At 38.5% G+C, this 15,724-nt stretch overlaps 2 protein-coding genes across 2 annotated transcripts; one reads left to right on the top strand and one right to left on the bottom strand.

Annotated features, from left to right (window-relative positions):
- The first annotated feature begins 298 nt into the window (after positions 1-298).
- LOC104230654 (methylmalonate-semialdehyde dehydrogenase [acylating], mitochondrial) lies at positions 299-10,976 on the top strand. The gene is made up of 19 exons (XM_009783518.2): positions 299-624; positions 727-791; positions 1,082-1,153; positions 1,268-1,429; positions 1,514-1,592; positions 1,678-1,832; positions 2,162-2,225; positions 6,708-6,787; positions 7,116-7,181; positions 8,083-8,133; positions 8,207-8,358; positions 8,459-8,549; positions 8,649-8,729; positions 9,833-9,910; positions 9,995-10,030; positions 10,117-10,160; positions 10,264-10,342; positions 10,612-10,702; positions 10,803-10,976. The coding sequence occupies exons 1-19, from the start codon at positions 600-602 to the stop codon at positions 10,910-10,912; spliced, it is 1,581 nt and encodes a 526-aa protein (XP_009781820.1). The 5' UTR covers positions 299-599; the 3' UTR covers positions 10,913-10,976.
- Positions 10,977-11,391: 415 nt separating this feature from the next.
- LOC104230653 (uncharacterized) lies at positions 11,392-14,095 on the bottom strand. The gene is made up of 6 exons (XM_009783517.2): positions 13,902-14,095; positions 13,658-13,684; positions 13,386-13,508; positions 12,952-13,216; positions 12,340-12,426; positions 11,392-12,171 (listed from the first exon to the last, which is right to left on the bottom strand). The coding sequence occupies exons 1-6, from the start codon at positions 13,946-13,948 to the stop codon at positions 11,815-11,817; spliced, it is 906 nt and encodes a 301-aa protein (XP_009781819.1). The 5' UTR covers positions 13,949-14,095; the 3' UTR covers positions 11,392-11,814.
- Between the last annotated feature and the right edge of the window lie 1,629 nt (positions 14,096-15,724).

The following is a 15,724-nucleotide window of genomic DNA, read 5'->3' as shown; positions in this document are numbered from 1 at the left end:
TCATCTTGCGAATATTTGTGACTTATAAACCTAATACTTACTCACATATAATATCGATAATTCTACAACATTCTTAAAAAACTTGAATTTCATCTTAGGTGAATGTCTTCCTATCCCGTAACAATGTTATAACACTTTTCATCAATATTTAATATGACTTGAAAATTTGTGCTCTATTCTGAACTTCATCAATCATGAGTGGTTTTTGGAATATATTTAGAGAGCTAATTAATTGGTTATTTCTCCTTTAAAAATCTTTTCCATATTTTAAAAAGGGGTTCTTAACTTTTAAAAAACAAAAGATACCCGACACAGTATGACAAGTGATGTGGCTGATCTCCAAACTGGATAGCTTCGAAAAGGGCAAAATTATTTACCTACCAAAATTTTCCATTTTAAAATGCAGCGAGGCAATTTTTTCCTAACTCCTTATCACTGACTATGATCTTCATCATCAATCATCAACTATCCGATAATCTCTAAAATAATTTGTGAAATCGATAAAGAGTTAGAAAATTGCAATAGCATTGCTCTTCTCTGCTCTTTTAGAAACACCATTTTCTTGGACCAAATATATAGCAGGGTTAGTCTGAGGAACAATGATGCAGTTTCCAGTCCATAGAAGTAAGATTTCCCCAATTTATAGAATACCCTTTTTATTATTTTCCATATTAATCATGTCTGTTAATTGATATTAATAACCCATAAATATTGTATTTGTTGCAGTGAGGAAATTGAGGTCTTTGACTCCAAGGGTTTTTGCTCTCTCTAATCACCACTTCTCAGTTGCTGTCAGTACCTCTTTACCCCATTTTTAATTTATTCTACTTTTTTTCTTAATTAATCAGTCTTGATTTTTTTTACCTATGAAATGAATGGAAATGAAGCGAGTTGAAGCTTAATTAATGTTGAAGGTTCCGCCTTTCAGATATGAAAAATAGCCTTAGTATAATCATGCTTTGTTCTAATACTTTCTGTTTATATAATAGCTTGGTTCAATTAGAGAGGCAGCTTTTAGTCTATTTAAGTTTTTTATGAAGCAGTGTTTTGAGCTAAGAACTTTCTTGGTTTTATTTATCAGAGAGTTCCAAATTTAATTGGTGGCAGCTTTGTAGATTCAAAATCATCAGAATTCATTGATGTTATAAACCCAGTAAGTGAATCGCGCTAAAGTTGCAATTTTTACATTATATGCTAATATGTTGGGTGCAGAATGTTCTTGGTTCCAGTTAGGGGAAATTTTTGATTGCTTGAATTTTGGTTATAGGCAACACAAGAGGTGGTTTCTCAGATACCTTTAACCACAAATGAGGAGTTCAAATCTGCAGTTTCTGCAGCCAAGGAGGCGTTCCAGTCATGGAGGAACACACCCATAACCACAAGACAACGGGTCATGCTCAAATTCCAAGAGCTTATTAGGAAGAACATGGTTTGTTTTTGTTCTATTCCGGTATCTTTCTGCAGTTTTTGCTTGTGATCTCTGTTCACGTCATTTATCATATGTTTGTTCCAGGATAAGCTTGCCTTGAATGTGACGACTGAACAAGGAAAGACATTGAAAGATGCACAAGGCGATGTATTCCGTGGTCTTGGTTGGTTCTTCACTCACTAAGGCATAGGGAAACATCTTCTACATGATGACTGTGAACTTGAATTTCTTTTTTCTGTTTTATGAAGAGGTGGTGGAGCATGCATGCGGAATGGCGACTTTGCAGATGGGCGAGTATATGTCTAATGTATCAAATGGAATTGATACCTATAGCATAAGGGAACCTCTGGGTGTTTGTGCTGGGATTTGTCCGTTCAACTTTCCGGCAATGATTCCCTTATGGGTAGGCATATCTTATTTTTTTTGCTCCTTTCGCAGTTTCCATACATTTCAAGTGCATTTCTCAAATCTCTTTATTGTTTAGTCTCTGTTCGAACTTGGTTGCCTTCTCTTTGACTTCTAACTTGCTTGAGGAATCAGTCTCATTTTCTCATTTCCACATAACAACACTATGAGATCAAGAAAGTTTTTGTTTGTGATTAGTATGAATTTGTTTTTTTCTTTTCTTTTCCTTTTTTTTAAGGGAGGGGGGGGGGGGATTGGGAACGGGGTTAAGCTTAAGTTTCAGAAAATATGAGTATCTTTATATAATTATATCTGAATTTGGTGCAGATGTTTCCTGTTGCAGCTACTTGTGGTAACACCTACGTTCTTAAGCCTTCAGAGAAGGACCCAGGTACCTGTTCTCCTATCTATCAATTATTGGCTTATTGTAGCATACGACATTTAGGGGAAGAAGTACATGTATATTACCAGTTATGTAAAGCGAAGAGTTTACAACTTAATAAAAGAGCTTATATTGAACTAACACCCCCCCCCCCCCCCAAAAAAAAGAAACAAATAAATAAAAAGACAACAACTACCTAGTAAAATCTCACATAGTGGAGTCTGGGGAGGGTAATGTGTACGCAGACCTTACCCCTGCCCCGGTAGGACAGAGAGGCTGTTTCCGATAGACCCTCGGCTCAGAACGACGAAAATAAAGAAAAACAAGAAAAGAAAAGAGAATTCATTAGTAACTCCAGTAAAAACCATTATAGTAACAGAAGCATAAAAATCAAAAGATGAATGACTTGCAATAACAGTAACCAGAGTCTAAGGAATCTAAGATAAACAACAAGAATAGTGTGGGTTCAACATAAACTGCAAACCATCTAAGATCAACCCTAATCCAACCCCACCTCACCCCCGGCATGCAGTAAGGAAAGCTCCACTACCCCTATCCTACAACTCTAATGCTAGTCCTCCAGGCCTTCCTATCAAGGGCCATGTCCTCGGAAATCTGCAGACGAACCATGTCCTGCCTGATCACCTCTCCATAATACTTCTTAGGTCTCCCTCTACCTCTTCTCGTGCCCACCACGGCCAACCGCTCACACCTCCTCACCGGAGCATCGATGCTTCTCCTTTGTACGTGCCCGAACCATCTGAGCCTCGCTTCCCGCATCTTGTCATCCACAGGGGCGACGCCCACCTTCCTCCGAATATCTTCATTCCTGATCTTGTCTAACCTAGTGTGCCCGCACATCCACCTCAGCATCCGCATCTCTGCTACTTTCAACCTCTGGATATGGGAGTTCTTAACCGGCCAACACTCTGCCCCATACAACATTGCCGGTCTAACCACAGCTCTATAAAACTTACCTTTGAGTATCGGTGGCACTTTCTTGTCACACAAGACTCCAGATGCAAGCCTCCATTTCATCCAGCCCTCCCCTATGCGGTGAGTGACGTCCTCGTCGATCTCTCCGTCCCCCTGAATCACCGACCCAAGGTACTTGAAGCTATCTCTCTTGGGGATGACCTGTGACCCAAGCCTCACGTCCCCGCCTACATCCCTCGACTCAGTGCTAAACTTGCACTCCAGGTACTCTATCTTAGACCTGCTCAATTTGAAACCCTTAGACTCGAGAGTCTGTCTCCAAACCTCCAATCTCTCGTTAACACCTGCCCTCGTCTCGTCAATTAGAACAATGTCATCAGCAAATAGCATACACCATGGCACCTCCCCTTGAATATGATGTGTCAAAGCATCCATCACTAAGGCAAATAAGAATGGGCTAAGCGCAGAGCCTTGGTGTAATCCCATAACAACCGGGAAATGCTCCGAGTCGCCTCCCACAGTCCTAACCTTAGTCTTAGCTCCATCATACATATCCTTGATCGCTCTTATGTAGGCTACCGACACGCCCTTCGCCTCAAGACATCTCCAGAGCACCTCCCTAGGAACCTTGTCATACGCTTTCTCCAAGTCAATAAACACCATATGCAGATCCTTCTTCTTATCCCTGTACTGTTCCACCAACCTCCTGATAAGGTGGATAGCTTCCGTAGTGGAGCGGCCCGGCATGAACCCAAACTGATTGTCGGATATAGACGTCGTCTTCCTCACCCTCACCTCCACCACCCTCTCCTAGACTTTCATGGTATGGCTAAGTAACTTGACCCCTATAATTGTTACAACACTGGATATCACCTTTGTTCTTGTACAACGGTACCATTGTACTCGACCTCCATTCCTCCGGCATCCTTTTCGTCCTAAAAATTACATTGAACAACCCAGTCAGCCATTCCAATCCTGCTCTACCCACATACTTCCAAAACTCAACCGGAATTTCATCTGGCCCGGTCGCTCTACCCCTACTCATCTTACGCAAAGCCCCCACGACCTCGTCGACCCTAATGCGCCTGCAATACCTAAAATCTCGGAGACTCTCCGAATGCCCCAAGTCCCGCTATATCCCGGTCCCCCTCCTCATTTAGAAGACCATAGAAGTACGTCTGCCATCTCTGCTTAATCTGGGGATCTCCCACCAATACTCTACCATCCTCATCTTTGATGCACCTCACTTGGTCCAGATCCCGGGCCTTCCTCTCCCTCGCTTTAGCCAGCCGAAACAACTTCATGTCCCCTCCTTTCTCCCCTAATTCCTCGTATAAACGGCTAAACGCTGCATTCTTAGCCTCCGTGACCGCCAGCTTCGCCTCCTTCCTAGACACTTTGTACCTCTCTCTATTCGCTCTCCTCTCCTCCTCGCTTGAGCTCCCTGCCAACTTCACGTACGCTACCTTCTCGCCTCCACTTTACCTTGGACTATGTCATTCCACCACCAGTCTCCTTGGTGCCTGCCAAAAAAACCCTTCGATACACCTAGCACCTCTCTCGCCGCCTTCCTTACATAGTTCGCCGTAGTTGACCACATAGTGCTCGCGTCTACACTACTCCTCCAAGCTCCCATAGCAGATAACCGCCCCTCCAATTCCTGGGCTTTATCCTTGGTTAAAGCTCCCCATCTAATCCTTGGTCGGCCACGAGCATACCTCTTCTTCCTCTTCATCATAATGCCAATGTCCATCACTAAGAGCCTATGCTGAGTCGCGAAGGTCTCTCCCGGGATAACCTTACAATCCTTGCACAACCCTCTATCACACCTTCTGAGGAGAAGGTAATCGATCTGAGTCTTCGCCGCCGAACTTCGGAAAGTAACCAGATGCTCCTCCCTCTTCGGAAAAGTTAAGTTCGCAATCACCAGCTCGAAAGCCTTAGCGAAGTCTAACAACGAAGTACCTCCTCCGTTCCTATCCCCAAGGCTAAAGCCACCATGCACCTCGCCATAACTACCAGCAGCCGCCCCGATATGGATTAAAATCCCCTCCAATAAATAACCTTTCAGTAGGAGGAATATTACGCACAATCTCATCCAGGCCCTCCCAAAAGCGCCTCTTAACCTCCTCATCCAAGCCCGCTTGCGGCGCGTAAGCGCTAACTACATTGAGGGTGCACTCACCAATGACCAACTTAATAAACATTAGCCTATCATTCACTCGCCTAGCCTCAACCACAGACTCTCTAAGATCCCTATCCACCAAGATACCCACTCCATTCTTACCCCTCACGACTCCAGAGTACCACAACTTATACCCGTCCGCATTCCTCGCCTTCGACCCTACCCACCTAGTCTCCTGGACACAAGCTATATTAACCTTTCTCTTCTGGAGAATCTTTGCCAACTCAATAGACTTACTCGTCAGCGTGCCTATGTTCCACGACCCGATCCTCAATCTACAGCCTCCCTCTTTCCCCTTACCCTCCTTTCCTCTCGTCCCAACCCCTGACCCGCTCCCCACCCCCCTTCTCACCCCCGGCACCCCTCGAGGACATGACCTTACTCTACCCTCCCACACCACGGCCACTATACCTACGACAGACTTCGGAAGGCCCAAACCCGGGCCCAAACCAGAAAATAGCCGGTTGCAACTACAAGTATACTAAAAATACTAAAAATACGCTTAAAATGGTGCTAACTAGATAGCCACAAATTATCTGACACAGAGAAAGAGACAAGAAAACGGGAGGTACCAACTCCCGATGGAAAGAACCTGGAAATATGACTTGATGCACCCGGAGATGCTCCGCTCTACTCGCCCGTATGCCTCGCGCTTGCCTGGGCAGCTGCAGCAATTCCCGCAAATATAACCTGGGTGCTTTGGAACCCGACATTCAGCCCTTTGTGACTGTCAAATGGCCTGCTCCGCTATGCTTGTCCGTGCACCTCCCACCTGTCACCAAACAGTCACCAAATGTGCTACCTGCAACACACACAGCAAACCCCAAGGCCAAGAAAAGGGGGAGGACTGTCACCGGAACGGTCACCGGAAAACAGTGCCTGCCCGAGAACTAGAGGTACGCCGAGGCAAGGTTTGAAGAAAGGGGAAACACAGGGAAGGGTGGTGTGGCTGGGCCGGAAAAGCAGAAGATAGCTTGCGCCGGTGGGTCACCGGTCGTCGGCCTAGCTGCTGCTAGGGTTAAAAGAAAGGGAAAGGAAGAGAGACCCGACAGAGAGAAAGGAGAAAGAAAGGAGAGAGAAAGGAGAGGAGAGGAGAGAGAAAGAGAGGGTCGAACTTACCTGGTTCACCTGGACGAATCGCCGGCGCTGAGATTTGCCGGTGGAAATGGCAGTGTTACCGTTAGAGAGACAGGCGTGGAAATGGAACTGTGTACTCGAGTAAGATTTTTTAAAAATCCTTTAAAAAATAAATAAAAAGAGAAACCAAAATAATTGGCTGGAGTCATTTATATAATAATAGACCCATCTAAAATAGTATCACTTATGCTCTTCTGAATTTGACTTAATTTTGTTTCACCGTTTGGTTTCAGGGGCTTCCATGATGTTGGCAGAGTTGGCAATGGAAGCTGGCTTGCCTGATGGTGTTCTAAATATCGTTCATGGAACCCATGTAAGTCTTTTCCTATAATTGCTAGTGATATGTCTTTTCTGATTCTTTGTAAAGTCCAGTAAACGTATTAAATTCCTTAATAGCCTTCTTATCCTATATCTTAAGCAACACCATAAGATTGAGTAAAACTATGTAATGAATTTGCCTTTTATCCCACAAGATAAAAAATATATTGATGCTTCCAAGGAAGGCATTTTTCTTGGCCACATTCTATCACATCCATACCCTTTTAAAACACAACTTAGTGGTATTAGTAGTTGAGATATGTTTGGGTCTTTTGGTGGTGTATTTTATGTATGAATATTCATGATACCTCTCTGTCTTACAGGACATTGTTAATGCTATATGTGATGATGACGATATCAGAGCCGTATCATTTGTTGGCTCAAATCAAGTAAGTACCATTGTTTTTTTGACAATTTAAGCCACAATTCCTAAGTGCTTTATGTGTAGTTACAGATACAGGACATTAAGTAGTACAGTGTTCTCAAGACCAAATGAATCTATAATTTGCATGGTTTTGATCTTCTGAATTCTGTAGCTTGGTTTGGTTATGTTGTCTAGTGCTGGATCAGTAGCTGGTTTGTTATAACTATTTGTGGGTGTCTTCTTTCTTCTTCTTTTTGTTTTTTTGTTTTGCATATTTTTTTTGGTTTGGTTTTTGGGTTGAGCATAGCTTGTCTCTGTATGCTTTTTTCTAGTCATGATCAGCCGCTATCTATGTTTTCTGGTTTTGGAATTTTTAGTTAAATACCCAAAAAGGTGCTGTTACTCTATAAATTTAGAAACTATTTCAAACGCGTTATCATTTATCAGGGAACATGAGCAAAGAAAGTTTGCCCCTTTTAATGGAAAATATTTTCTGGTGTTTGGTGCCAGGAAATGACTTATTCTCTAAAAAATGTTTTCCGTCATCCCAAACATGCCCTAGATGCTCCATATTTTATCTTTAAAGATTCGCTTAGTGGAATTCTACATTTTCTTTTACGCTTAATATTTTGGTAGTTGTCTGATGTCTCATGCTTAGTTTTTATGCTTTATAGTTGGTTGGTCAAGTCTCTCCCATTTGTCTCTGCCTCTTATGGCTTTCACCCGTAGGTCATCAGTAAGGTTTTGACACATCACAAAGGCCAGGGTGGATGGTTGTCTATACTAAAAGTTTAACACATCAATGAATGAAATCCTGGTTTCTTTTTCGAATGAAATCAGTTGTCAATAGATTTTTCATCTATTTTGTATTATCTTGTTCACCATGTGGTATATTGAGCATTCCGTGCTTTACTATTACCTCCCAGGCTGGTATGCATATATATGCTAGAGCATCAGCTAAAGGAAAACGTGTTCAGGTTAGTGCAATATTACCAAACCCCTCTCACTTATTTGGTTAAAGACATGACTAACCATCTGAAAATGCCTTAGTCCAATATGGGAGCCAAAAACCATGGCGTTGTCATGCCTGATGCAAACATAGATTCCACGATAAATGCTCTAGTGGCGGCTGGTTTTGGTGCAGCAGGACAAAGATGCATGGCATTAAGCACAGTGGTCTTTGTTGGGGACTCAAAACCTTGGTAATACGTTTCACCTTGCTTATTAGTACTCTACTTCTCTTTTATCTTTTAGTTTACCATTGACACCTTTGAGGTATGGTATTACTATTTTATCTTGCAGGGAAGAAAAGTTGTTGGAACGTGCAAAAGCCCTAAAGGTCAGTGGTGGAACAGAACCTGATGCAGACTTAGGTCCAGTAATTAGCAAGCAGGTGGGTGCATGGTTCAAGATTGCACAAACATGTTACACAATGACTTCTGCTGCTTGCAAATTTCCATGTTTATGATTCTGGATTTTTCGGAGACCACAGGCTAAAGAACGAGTATGCCGATTGGTTCAAAGCGGCGTTGATAGTGGAGCGAGATTGTTGCTTGATGGAAGAGATATTGTGGTATCTGCTTTTATCCTGTTTGTCTTCTTATTTGTGTTCTGATAGCACCCAAATTTCCATTGAGATGTTCTTTTTCATATGGATGTGTGCAAAGGGGTGAATAATCAATGATAAAGAGGCTCTAGGAAATAATTACTTGAAAATGATAAAAGTAGGAGAAATGAATATCTGAAATACATATCGGACATTTGTCAATATCCGCTTAAATTCAGTGTGTAAGTTAATCAGTTTATTAGTTCAAATGGTTGCTGGAGTTCAATATTCAGATAGTCATCATAATTTTAGAAGTAATGGAGCTTCTTAACAATCAAACGGGGTAATGTTTGGCAAGTCCAATCCTATTTCAATGCCCTTTATTCCGTTCAGCAAAATTGATCTTATTCTTGTGCTACTTTTGGATTTATTTGCATAAGACGTGTTTGAGTTATAAATCTGACATAAGGCAAAGCAACGAGGAGGTGCATTATGCTATGTCCCCAAAACTGATCGACATGGCAAAGTTGATACTTGATAGGATAGGTTGATTTGGAATTAAACTGCATTTTAGCTAAATATTGAGTACAGTCCCTTTATGCCCTGATATAAAGGGAAAAAAATTACTACTTATCAGCAAAAAAGAAGTTAGTTGTCAAACAAGAAAAGAAAAAATAGCTTCTTTTTCTTGCATCATTAGTAGGAGTGGCAAACGGGCGGGTCGGATGTGGTTCGGGTCGAACACGAGTAATGAAAAATCGGATAAATTATCCGACCCGATTCATTTTTAATACTGATAAAAAACGGGTTAACCGATACCATATTATCCATGACTTCTTGGGAGGATTCTTAGTCTCCCTAACTTGAGGAACCCCCAATTTGAGGTTTACAAATGTAAAAGTTAAGACCCATTGGTTATCCATTTTCTAAATGGATAATATGGTTCTTACCCATATTTGACCCATTTTGAAAAAGTTCATTATCCGACCCATTTTTTAGTGGATAATATGAGTGGTTAACTGTTTTCTCTTAACCATTTTGCCACCCCTAATCAGTAGCAGTTTCTGTTTTTCATTATGACATGAGCTGTGTCTGTAAAGTTTAACTTGTTTCACCCTGATGCCTAATAGGTCCCGGGATATGAAAAAGGCAATTTTGTTGGTCCCACAATCTTGTCTGATGTCACTCCTGATATGGAATGTTACAAGGTAGCCGTCCTACATTCTCCAATCTCCCTCTTGAATTTCAGATTATGGCATATTAACCACAGAGAGTATATGCCTTTTTTGTAGGAGGAGATCTTTGGCCCAGTTCTTATTTGCATGCAGGTTAGTTGTTAACCATTCTCCATGTCGCATTACCAATACTTATCAAGTGATGTACTAAGCTAGAATTGTCATTGTGCTGCTCTCAGGCCAACAGCTTAGACGAGGCCATTAACATTGTTAACAAGAATAAGTAAGTCCTGTACCCTGTTCTGCTTTCTTTCCCTCCCACCCTCAAACTCATGTTCCGTTGAAGTGTGTTTGCGTCCTATACCAATGTCATCCTGCTTTTGCAGGTGGGGTAATGGTGCTGCTATCTTTACTACTTCTGGTGTAGCAGCAAGGAAGTTCCAAACAGAGATTGAGGCTGGCCAGGTATGATATTTCGCTGCATAAACTTGGTAACCTATTTGGAAAGAAAAAACAACTATGGTGATAAAATCCTCACTTAAAAACGTAAGAATTATTGGATAGAGAATTGTGCTTCACTCTGTTTCTGCCTGTCTGTAATCCATTTATGTATCATTTGACATACCATTTTAGGTGTTGCATAATGCAATAAAGCAACATGTCCGTCGTGTAGTTTTTGTGTGTTTCTGCTTGCTGATAAAATTGTTGTGTTTTTCTTGTGCTTCCTTTTGAAGGTTGGGATCAATGTTCCTATTCCAGTTCCACTACCATTCTTCTCCTTTACCGGATCTAAGGCTTCTTTCGCTGGTGACCTCAATTTCTATGGTAAGGAACAAAGATATTCATTCTAGTCTTTATATGTATCCGCGTCCTGCTCAGGAAATGGTACTCAATTTCATTTTATTGTTTGGGATGTGCATTGTAGGCAAGGCTGGAGTTCAGTTTTACACGCAGATTAAGACAATAACACAGCAATGGAAGGATTTGCCAGCTGGCTCTGGTGTCTCTCTAGCAATGCCAACTTCTCAGAAGTAATAAAAAATGTATTGATTAACTTCAGAATACCTTTTCTAGAGTGCAATAAAAAAACTTTTACCGATATTCTCTCTCTCAAACTAGCCCCCTCATGTCCCCTGTGTTATTTTCTGTTACCGGATTTTCAATTCCTCCGGCTGAAAGTGCTCAGTTTCCCTCTCCTCCCCTTTTGTATGTTTGTGTGATGCCCTTAGAAAGGGATACAATCAGAACACCAACTACAGGAGATCAGGGTTTAGATCCGGTAGAGACAAACAATGCAGACCAATTTTTTCTGTCGAAGCCTTGGTAGGCATAATTTTCTCAGTATCAGTGCTGGTGGGAGGTAATAGGTACCCCAGAGAAATAGTCAAGGTGTGAGTTTATATGTAAATAACTCTTTTAACACTCAAATTCTCCATAAGCCACGTGATTCTCTCAAAACACATGGAGATTAATTAGTGAGCAACTTGGAGGCTTTTGAGACTTATAAGGGCTGGTTGCACATTTCAACAGTTTTCAGATGCATAAAAGTTGATAAAATAAAACTGAAATAGAATAACAGAAGGCTGACTAAGTAGCATTAAGAAGCTTTAGATGCTACCAGATAATACATATTAAAAGCTTGAGTTCTATGCACTGACAGTTTGGAATTTTTTCACCATCATAGATTAAGTCTACCTATGACAATAGGTAACTTTTCATAGCAAACCTGCTATGACCACTATCTTGAAAATATAGTAGTAATAACTAGCTATAGTCAGCTAGTTATATTATATTGATGGTGTAAAATTCTTAAACTGTCAGTGAATATAACTGATCCATATACTAAATTGATATGTCACCTATTGACATAGACCACCAGAACAAATCTGTCTATAGGCATGCCCTAATTTGAACCAAAAGCCAAATAAGGAAATACTCTAAGAAGCTCCTGCATTAGCACCAGCAAAAGTTTCTTGAATTTTTGCCAAGTGCTTCCTCCCCTTAAGATGTGCAATCATATCAATCTCTCCAGAGCACCTCAAGTTACAGAAATGGCACCATAGCTTAGCCTCAGCTCGATGTCTTCTCCCACGAATATGAGATTGTAGTGTAAACACAGAGCTGGTTGTCACTTGACATATTGCACAAGTCCACTTATCCTGGAATTTTTGTACAAAAGGAGTCTCTGGGATTTTGATCAATTCAGCACTTACTGGAATGGTTGGTTCATAGACCTGTATAGCTAAACTTGCTTTCTTCTCAATCTGAACTAGTTTTTCAACCATAGTTCCAACCTGCAATTTTGCAGTGGACATGTTAATCACCAAGTTGCTGATTACATGCTCGGTTTATGAACAAAAATAGCGATAAGAAATCTGGAATCTAATGAGAGAGAGCTTGAGGAAAATAAGGGAGTATCAAATTAAACTTGGGGATTTCTTCAAAGGATTAAAAAACATAACCTGGTTTGGTTCAGCTGCATCACCTTTTGCTGTGCACTCCATTACCTCGATCTCTCCCAAAACCAGGCCATCCCCATTGCACTCGGGCTGTATAGGCCATAAGATTATTAGTTGGTGGATTTTCAGGATTGTATGTATACGCAGACAGAAAAATTCGTATTCACAAAGTAAAAGAATGATGTATGATCTAACCAAAGCAAAAAGTCAAAAATCTTGTACTTGGACTGCTAATTAAAGAGAAAATCATCGCTACGAGTATATTATATACTGAATACAAGTTGAAAGTTCCTAATTCGTCTCCCAGGAGATATATTTACATATGTGTATTTTTAAAATCTGCACCAGAAAGAGTCCAATTTTTGATAACTGAAAGTTATTGGCAATCTCACTTGTCAAATAAATTAGCCAGTTAATGTACTTATTAGAACAAATGAATATCTGATTTGACAATGAACCGACTTTTCTTACCAAATAGCACTAAGCTTACAGTGCAAAGGATCCGTAAGCATTAATAAGTGAGATTAGTAACCTAGAAAATGAGACACGTTACCGGTCAAAGTACACAAAGTTGTAATAATTCTCTATAATGTCAATGTATATAACATAAATCACCTTGCTTGCAGTAAGTTTTGCCAGACGTTCAGATTCATTCTCTTCAAAAGACCTGTCTGCTGCAGCCAGAAACTTCTCTTTCTTGATAAATGAATCTTTCTTTAGCTCATTAAACCATTCAGTGACATTATATAGGTTGACATCAAGCAGTTTTACTTTCGAACATGGAAGAATAATATTTTGGTAAATGTAGAATGCCCCATTGAACTGAGGTATCACCAACCAAAAGATAGCAACTAATCTTATATATGGCCACAGAGGCACCCTGCAATGGCAGATAAGAAACATCAGTATATGGCCACTTGTAATGTAAATTCTTTATATTGTTAGTGTATATATAATTGCGGAAATATATAGAGTACGATTTATAGAATAAATTTAATTCTTTTTTTTTATTATATATTACTAGCTATATATAGAGTAAACCAACTTACCATTTAATAAGATTCTCAAAAACTTGCTCGAACAGATAAATAAAAGAAAAGATGATCCAATATGTTACTAGCTTCTTCAAGTCATAGTTGGAGCCAGTCTCAATGGTTCGAATAGACACATATCTGAAATAGTACCACACAAAAGATTTGTTAACATTACCGAAAAGTGCACAGCTTAATTTAATCGTTAAAAAATTGTGGGTATTGCGCAAATTGGTATATCGAGAAGAAAAGAAAAATCAATTGTTGTAATGAAGAATTTCGAGTCTTACAGAGGATATCCTAGAGCAAGTATCGGCCTGCAAAAAATTAAAAGCAGGAAAAAACGAAGTAAAGACTATGAGTATATATGCAATCAAAGATAGATGCAAAATACATACTTGTATACTATACACGCAACATGTACTTGAAAAATTCCCTTCTTATTTCCAACTTAATTTATAAGATTTTGTATGCTCAGTTTCAATTTCTGAAGCAACAACAAAAAGCATGGAGAAATTAAGAAGAATGAATTACCAAGCTAGAAAATCCATGCATTGAAGAGTTAGAGTGACAAGACCCATTTGAGAAAATCTTTCTTTTTTCTTTATTTATATTCCTTCAATTTTCGCAGCTTTGAGTTGTTGTGAAGTTTATTGAAATTTTTATTATGTGATCAGCCAGAACTTAGACGGCCTTTGAAGAGGAAAATTAAGAAGACGAAAGGGTATGAAAATAGGAGGTGCATTTGCTTTGTAATAAAGGACCTCGTGATTAGTGGAAAATGGATGTCATTTTCGGGAATCTAATCCCTCCTATGTTCCCATTGGAACCACATGTAACGTTTACACTAAAGTATACTACAAATTGGAGTAAATTTACTGGACTATCATTTAACTTTGTGTTCATTCATATGCGATCATTTAACTTTGTGTTCATTACCCAAAAATTACTTTTTTTTCTTTTGTCACGCCAAAATCATTTTACTATGATCTAGTTATCACATTAGTCACTTTGATCAGATTTTACAACCTTTCACCTGAAATGTTTATTATGTCCCTGGCATTATAAATCCTCCTATTTATGTAAGATCTTCTATATTATATGCTATATAATATACTTTTATCTGGGTATTTTACTTACAATTAAAATAATTTAATAATATTTTATTTATTAAATTATAATAAATTCGCACATTTTTTTTTCTTTACGTTAATTTCAAGATATATAAGTAGAATTATTAAATTTATTGGTAACATTACCATGAACAAATATCAAGTCCACATTCTTATCTATGCTTAATGAAATATTTCTAATGGAAATTATAAAATCAAAGCTCATTAATTTATCTGCCAAGCCATACCCATTAATCCAATAAGTAAAATACCCACATTTAGCAAAATGACATATCAGATTAATACTTTAAATAAATAATATTAACAGATAAAGTTTTAAAAAACTTAATATTAAACACAAATATCTTTGAAACTTCTTTTAAAATTTTTATTGGCTACTAAAATATCATTTGTTAAATAAATATATTTTTATTATTTCAAATAAATATTAAAAATAAATATTTTTTATTATTTTTATATTTAAAATATGTTCATGTTTGAATATGATTAATAAAATTAAGTATCATGGAAAGACTAAATGTATGGATATATCAAAAAATAAATAAAATGATACTTATAAAGTTATTTTAGTTATAAGTAAAATACTTAGATAAGAATATATTATATAGTATATAATATAGAGGGTATTACATAAATGAGAGAATTTATAATGTCAAGGGCATAATAGACTTATCAAGTAAACGTATTATAAAATTTGGCCAAAATGACTTTTATGATAAATAACGAAAAGTAAAATAATTTTTGTGTAACAAACGGAAAAATAATAATTTTTGGGTGATGAATACAAAATTAAATGATTTTTACGTAACAAAAAGAAGAAAAAATAACTTTTTGCGTATTATTTTGAATGACCACCCACCAAAATTACTTTATAAACTGAGGTGACAATGTGTATTAATCAACTATAATTTAATAATAATCATATCTGTGATGAATGTGTTAATATTCATTGGATTGGTGCAAATACCTTGTATCAGTAACTTTTACTGTTGTGATTTACTCTACTCTTAGAAAAATGAAATGAGGCCTGAGGTTTCTCTTCTGTTTACTTTGGTTTATCCTATGGAATTTAATAATGATAAAAAAAAACACCCTAATTAATGAAGTTTGGTGCAACTTAATCCGATTCATCCTTTTTTGCTTTTCCCTTTGTACAGTAATTTGTATTTTCATTTTCTTTGTAAAGTTTTTGTTTAGTCCCATTAAAGTATATTTTGTTTAAAA

Source organism: Nicotiana sylvestris, chromosome 1 (assembly GCF_000393655.2).
Source record: "Nicotiana sylvestris chromosome 1, ASM39365v2, whole genome shotgun sequence".
NCBI classification, from domain to species: Eukaryota; Viridiplantae; Streptophyta; class Magnoliopsida; order Solanales; family Solanaceae; genus Nicotiana; species Nicotiana sylvestris.
Note: the sequence above shows the minus strand (reverse complement) of the source record. Positions and strands in the feature narration are given on the sequence as shown.

What these genes read in the sequence shown, in the direction of transcription:
- LOC104230653 (XM_009783517.2), bottom strand. Translation starts at nt 13,948, where the DNA reads ATGGGTCTTGTCACTCTAACTCTTCAATGCATGGATTTTCTAGCTTG. An exon ending in TGCATGGATTTTCTAGCTTG is followed by an intron (nt 13,685 to 13,901) that starts GTAATTCATTCT and finishes AATTTTTTGCAG; the next exon opens with GCCGATACTTGCTCTAGGAT. An exon ending in CAAAACTTACTGCAAGCAAG is followed by an intron (nt 12,427 to 12,951) that starts GTGATTTATGTT and finishes TGGCCTATACAG; the next exon opens with CCCGAGTGCAATGGGGATGG.
- LOC104230654 (XM_009783518.2), top strand. Translation starts at nt 600, where the DNA reads ATGATGCAGTTTCCAGTCCATAGAA. An exon ending in ATCACCACTTCTCAGTTGCT is followed by an intron (nt 792 to 1,081) that starts GTCAGTACCTCT and finishes TTTATTTATCAG; the next exon opens with AGAGTTCCAAATTTAATTGG. An exon ending in CAGTTCTTATTTGCATGCAG is followed by an intron (nt 10,031 to 10,116) that starts GTTAGTTGTTAA and finishes TGCTGCTCTCAG; the next exon opens with GCCAACAGCTTAGACGAGGC.